At 34.9% G+C, this 6,629-nt stretch overlaps 1 protein-coding gene across 1 annotated transcript; it reads left to right on the top strand.

Annotated features, from left to right (window-relative positions):
* Positions 1-4,052: 4,052 nt before the first annotated feature.
* On the top strand, positions 4,053-6,063 carry LOC149172197 (uncharacterized). The gene is made up of 6 exons (XM_089424254.1): positions 4,053-4,166; positions 4,588-4,635; positions 4,774-4,821; positions 5,053-5,159; positions 5,195-5,416; positions 5,495-6,063. Exons 1-5 carry the CDS (start codon positions 4,122-4,124, stop codon positions 5,271-5,273), a joined length of 327 nt encoding a protein of 108 aa, XP_089280380.1. The 5' UTR covers positions 4,053-4,121; the 3' UTR covers positions 5,274-5,416; positions 5,495-6,063.
* Positions 6,064-6,629: the final 566 nt, after the last annotated feature.

Genomic DNA, 6,629 nt, shown 5'->3' on the forward strand with positions numbered 1-6,629 from the left:
GCTCACTATTAAAGATAAGTTTCCCATTCCTGTCATTGATGAATTATTGGATGAATCGCATGGATCAATTTACTTTACCAAGTTGGATCTTCGTTCAAGATATCATCAAATCAGAATGAAGACCGAAGACATTCCAAAAACAACATTTAGAACTCATGAGGGTCATTATGAATTTTTGGTCCTACCTTTTGGCCTTACTAATGCACCTTCTACATTTCAAGGTTTGATGAATTCCATTTTCAAACCCTTCCTTAGAAAATTTGTGTTAGTATTTTTTGATGATATACTAATCTACAACAAGTCTTGGAAGGATCATGTTGAACATGTTGACAGGGTGCTACAACTATTGGAGGAGAAACAATTATATGCAAAAAGATCCAAATGTTTCTTTGGAGTACAAGAGGTGGAATATTTGGGTCATATTGTATCTCATGAAGGAGTTAAGGTAGACCCTAGCAAAATTAAAGCCATTAAGGAATGGAAAATCCCCACATCCATAAAGCATCTACAAGGATTTCTCGGGTTGACAGGGTACCATCGCAAGTTTGTTAAGAATTGTGGGAGAATAGCAGCACCTCTAACGACATTATTGAAGAAATATGCATTTTCATGGACTCCAGAAGCAACAAAGGCCTTCGAACATCTTAAAGAGGCAATGTGCCAAGCACCAGTCTTAGCTACACTGGACTTCACAAAAACCTTTATTGTGGAATGTGATGCTTCAGGAAATGGAATTGGTGCTGTTTTTATGCAACATGAAAGACCCATTGCTTTTGAAAGTCATCCAATCAAGGGAAAGTTTTTACACAAAGCTATTTATGAGAAGGAAATGTTGGCAATACTACATGCACTTGAGAAATGTCGACCCTACCTAATGGGAAGACACTTCAAGGTAAAAACGGATCATGATAGCCTTAAATAATTTTTAGAACAAAGATTATCCTCTGAAGAGCAACAAAAGTGGGTCACAAAGATGTTGGGTTATGACTTTGAAATCATCTACAAAAAAGGGAAGCAAAATGTGGTGGCAGATGCACTCTCAAGAAAGGATGAGGATGTGGAAGCGTTATTATGCGCCATTTCTATTATCCAACCAGATTAGATAAATGAAGCAAGGGAGGAGTGGAAGAATGATGAAGAAGTGTGGGCACTTATTCGAAAGTTACAACAAGATTCCAGTACATTTGATACATTTAGCTGGCAAAATGATTTGTTATGGTACAAAGATCGCTTATACCTCTATAAGAATTCGTAACTCGAACAAAAGATTCTTATGGAATTGCACACTTCTCCCTTAGGAGGGCACTTCGGATTTTTAAAAACTTACAACAGGGTTAAGAAGGAACTTTTTTGGGATGGCCTTAAATCAGATATTCAAAAGTTTGTGGCAGAATGTTTGGTTTGCCAACAAAGTAAAGTTGAAACAATTAAGACCCCAAGTCTATTACAACCTTTATCCATTCCAAGCCAACGTTGGGAGGAGGTTTCAATGGATTTTATCACATGTTTACCCAAGTCTGAGGGAAAGAGTGTCATCATGGTGGTAGTTGACAGACTTACCAAGTATGCACACTTTTGTGCATTATCACATCCATTGAAAGCCAATACAGTTTCTACGGCATTTATGGAAACAATTCTAAAGCTACATGGAAACCCAAAGATTATTATAAGTGACAGAGATCCCATTTTCACTGGAAATTTTTGGACAGAATTATTTTCTTGTCTTGATACTCAGTTAGCTCACAGCTCATCTTATCATCCTCAATCTGATGTGCAAACTGAGATAGTAAACAAATGTTTGGAAGGATATCTCCATTGCTTTGTATCTGATAAACAGACACAATGGGTCAAATGGTTGCCTCTGGCTGAATGGTGGTATAACACTTCCTTCCATACAGCAACAAAAATGACCCCATTTATGGCACTTTATGGATATCAGCCACCATCCATCACATCATATTTAAGAGAAAATTCTAAGGCTCAAGCAGCGGAACATCACATCGAACATCAACAACAAGTCCTCCAACTCTTAAAGGATAACCTTGTGTTGGCACAAAATAGAATGAAACAACAGGCAGATCAACATCACAATGAAAGAAGTTTTGATGTAGGCGATTGGGCATTCCTACGTCTACAACCATATAAACAAATGTCCCTCAAGCAAGCGAAGAAGGATAATAAATTATCACCAAAGTATTATGGTCCATACAAGGTGTTGCAAAAGATTGGTACTATGGCATACAAATTGGAGCTTCCTGCAGCATCTCGAGTGCACCCAGTTTTCCATGTTTCATGTTTAAAGAAGGTTATAGGTGACAAGCTCCCAGTTCAAACAATATTGCCAGAACTTGACGAGGAAGGAAAAATTATATTGGAACCGGAAGCAGTCACAGAAACAAGAACTCAACAGCTATGAAATTGAACAATTTCAGAGTATCTCATCAAGTGGAAGAACTTATCCGCTGAAGATTCCACATGGGAGGATGAGAATTTTATACAGAAGCATCCAGAACTACTCAAGCATTGAGGACAACACTTTTTTTTGAAGGAGAGGGGCATGATAGGTCCCTATAATACTAGTGATTACCCCATTACTATTGTAGTTGTATCCCTTATTAATATTGTTGTGCCCCTATTGTCCCCATATTTTTATTACTGTGCCCCATAAAATCCCTCTATTGTTATTTTTGTGGCTTTATATTATTATTGTTAGGTCGGCTGGGTTATGTTGTGACTCCTTAGACTCCTATATATAGAAAGGAGGTTTTGTCGTTTGAATCATCCAAGAATTGCTCATTTATGTAACATAAAGGAGGTTGCCCCCTCGAAGAGGCTGAATTCTAAAGCGTTGATCTATCTTTTCTATCTTTTTGTTGAGCTGGTTTCATAACATGCAGAGGTACGAAAGAAGTGTTCATTGTGAGCAGTACGGAATTACGGCTTGTGAAAACGATTATGTTACACCATGCTGTTCGCCAACTCTAAAAGATACATTATGAATTCATGTCGAAAATAAATAACTAAGCCTCATGTCACTAGTGTGTTGTATTGCCATATGTCACTTATTTTGGCAACATAAGCATCTTGCCACGTTTGCTTGTTTTGAGCATAGGTATGATTGCAAAGTGTGCATATCTCAGGGTTTAGCTTTCATTGTGAGGATGTACGGGGGTATTAGCTTTCATTGTAAGGATGTGCAGGGGTACTGAAGAAGCTTTCATTCTCATTTTCACTTTTTTAATAAAATTGATTAATTAAAAAATGTGATATGAAATGAGTTATGGTTTTTTTGGAAATGTAGTGTTGATAAGCCATGGTATTGGCCATTGTAACAAACTTGATTTACAAGTTAAGAATCTCCGTGATAAAGTGAAGATAAATCTCCAAGATTAAAAATCTTGTTACATGTTTTTTTTTGTTTAAATGTAAATATATTTAATTGATATATTTATTTATTTTTATAATTAATAAAAATTTAAAATAAAATTATAATTTAGTTAATTTTTATGATTTTTAAAATTTTTGATAATGTAAATCAATTTTTTGTTACTTATAATTTTTTTGTTTTCTATCAAAAATTTATTAACCTGCATTAATAATAATATTAAATTAATCTTTCATAAAATTATAATAAATAATAATGTTAAACAAAATTTCGATAATACATTAACATCTTACTTTTTTAAATATTACAGTAATATTTTTTTATTTAATATATATTACTAATTTTTGAAATATTCAAAAACATTAATAACTAAATTTATTATTAATTTTTAAACTATTCAAAAATATTAATAAATACAATGAACTTTTTATCTAATATAGGTCGGTGCCGTGTGGTTGTATCACTGATGGAATACATATAAAAGTATTTATTGAAAAAGGAATCTTTGAATAAGGAACGAAACAGAGCAGCAGAAACAAAAATGTAACCCATCAACAACCATAGGTGGGTGCCGTGTGGTTGTGCTTTGACCGAGCCAGCCGATGAGATACACGTGTCATTGACGGATTGTAGGGGGCGCCCTATAAATACGCAGCGCCTGTGAGGGGTTCGATCACACTTTGATTTTTCCATTGTCCATTCCTTACTGGGACATTTTCGGAGAGCAGATCTGTCTATGGATCCATACGTTTATGTAGTTTTCCTTAACCATCGCGGTCCGGTACGTTTTTGGAGAGCGGATCTGTCTATGGCTGGGCAGCATACTAGTTCTCTCATTTCTGATTGTTAGTGGTCGTTTATTTATTTAAGTATATGTTGGCTTTTGGTTGTTAAATGTAGTAATGTCTGGCGTTTATTAGATTTTGTGCTTTCGTTTGGCGTTTATTAAAGCCGTAATCTAACGGAGTGGTCTACCAAGGCGGAAGAAAGAATTCAAACACTGCTTTGAAACTTAACTTTTTTATCCGAATTCCAGTCTTCCGGTCAATTCCTCCGCTTGGTAGACGACTCTTTTATTAAATATAAATTTTTATCCGAATTTCAGCCTTCCGGGCAATTCCTCCGCCTCTTTTATTAAATATAGTAATGCGGTCTAGAGGTTTTTCTTTCACAGATTTTCACACAGGTTTTTGTTCATCCAGGACACAAAGAACTTGTACCTGGGCCTTATGGTTGAGAGCTCTGACAAGGTAAGCATTAACCCCCGACTAGCGTCGAGGTTGCTCCTGTGGTCTGTAAAATTTACCTTAATTATGTATTTGTCTATAGTTTTCTCGCTCTGTTTTTTGAAATGTGACTCTTTTACTCCTGTAACTCTGTGATTTCAGTTTAATTACAATGGGAATTGTAATGTCAAGATCGGCATTATCCCGGAGGTATATCTCGGGGTCTCTAAAATTGTGTGCTTTTAATCTATGTGCAATTTTCTGAGGGTTACCTCTCTGTTCTGGTCTTCTAAAGCCCCTTGTATTTTGACTTTCAGACGCGTGTCTCGCTGTTACTTTATGGTATTTTTAGTGAAATGATAATTGTTGATTTGCTTTACTCTTTTATTACTGTTACTTGATGGTATTTCCATTGTTACAATGTTAATTGTTGGTTTGCAGCGGTCCGGTACACCGTTTTTAAAGATAGGTGTACTCCGGCCGACTCCAATGGTCCAAAAAGATCATTCTACACAGTTGGTGCTGCGTCTCACTGGGGCCAAGCTTATGTGCGTCTAAAAATCTGATGCATCCTGTCCATCAGATCCCGGGAATATGACATTACTTCCATTGTATCTAAGCTCTCAACGTCTGAAGTTATCGTCTTGCCACGCGGGTTTTGACAAAGATCTCAACTTCTGCATGCTCCCTCTCAGACGGACCGACACACCCGGAATCCACTTTCTGGATGTTGTAGTCGGCCAGTGTGCATCTGTTTTTAAATGCCTTATCTGGGATTTTATACTCTACAACCTCTGCTGGTCAGGTGGGATACACGCCTCAATACGGTTCTTAAGCCTTTCACATCATCATTTATGTCTGATCTCTGGTTTTCTGGTTGCAGCAAGGGATTCAACGAAGATCTGCATAGCAGTCCAGCCTGAGGAAATACGGTCAGGCTGTCTATCTTCACTGTTAAAATTATATATATCCTCACTGTTAAATTGATACAGTTGGGATATATGTATAAATTTACAGCGAGGATATATATAAATTTAACAGTGAAGATAGACAGCCTGACCGCATTTAATTAATAAATATCCTATCGACTTGTAAATAAATAAGCTCTGACCTTGCTTACAGCCAAAGTCGATATCCTTACACACCACGGTGTTTGTTACATCCTTGGCATGGTTGTTACCAAGGGTTGTCAAGGCCAAGATTATGGGTTTTCGTTTTTATGTGCCACTGTTATGTGTTACACATAAATACTGTGTATTGTATGGTTAAGTTTGAGCTAGTTTGAGAACCCATTTTAGTAACGAAGGTTTGTTTCAAGCTCTCAAAAGAGATTTGTTTTAATTCGTGCTCGTTAATACAAACTCTCGTGTTACCTTTTCTCCTAAGTGCTTTTGTTGTTGCTCGTATTGTGGAATTAATTGTAATGAAAGGGTAAACAGGACAGATTTAATATGTCATTGAGTAATTAATTAGTAGAGTCGTTCGGATCTATACAAGGGAGGAACTATTCGTTTGCATACAAAATTACAATATAATGGTAATACTTATTAGTGGAGATATTTTTTTTACAAACAATTACAATACAATGAGAATATTAAAAAACTTTACAAACCATTATAATATAATTCTAATACTCGCTTGTAAACAATTATTACATTACAAGTGCAAGTGATAATTCTTTTATTTTGATAAAAATAAAAATAGTTTACTAAGAAATTTTATATTATTATTAAATAATTTTTTTCTTCCGCGTTAAGAAAGTTTTTGAAATTCATATTATTGTTGTTGTTTGTGATAAAATTTCAAATTTATATTATTATTAAAATAATTTTTTATTTTGAATTAAAAAGTTTAATAAAATTCATATTAGTGTTTAATTTGTTTTAAAATTTGAATTAAATGAAGAAAAAGAATTTTATGAAATCATTATTGTTAATATGGAACAATATGGTAACAACACTTCTTAATTAAAATAGTAAAATGAATTATATTATTATTAAAATAATATTTTTTTTTCA

Source organism: Pinus tabuliformis, chromosome 4_2 (assembly GCF_031772625.1).
Source record: "Pinus tabuliformis cultivar Carrire ecotype Pingquan chromosome 4_2, CPIR1, whole genome shotgun sequence".
NCBI lineage: Eukaryota > Viridiplantae > Streptophyta > Pinopsida > Pinales > Pinaceae > Pinus > Pinus tabuliformis.

What these genes read in the sequence shown, in the direction of transcription:
- LOC149172197 (XM_089424254.1), top strand. Translation starts at nt 4,122, where the DNA reads ATGGATCCATACGTTTATGTAGTTTTCCTTAACCATCGCGGTCCG. An exon ending in TCCTTAACCATCGCGGTCCG is followed by an intron (nt 4,167 to 4,587) that starts GTACGTTTTTGG and finishes TTGTTCATCCAG; the next exon opens with GACACAAAGAACTTGTACCT. An exon ending in TGGTTGAGAGCTCTGACAAG is followed by an intron (nt 4,636 to 4,773) that starts GTAAGCATTAAC and finishes CTGTGATTTCAG; the next exon opens with TTTAATTACAATGGGAATTG.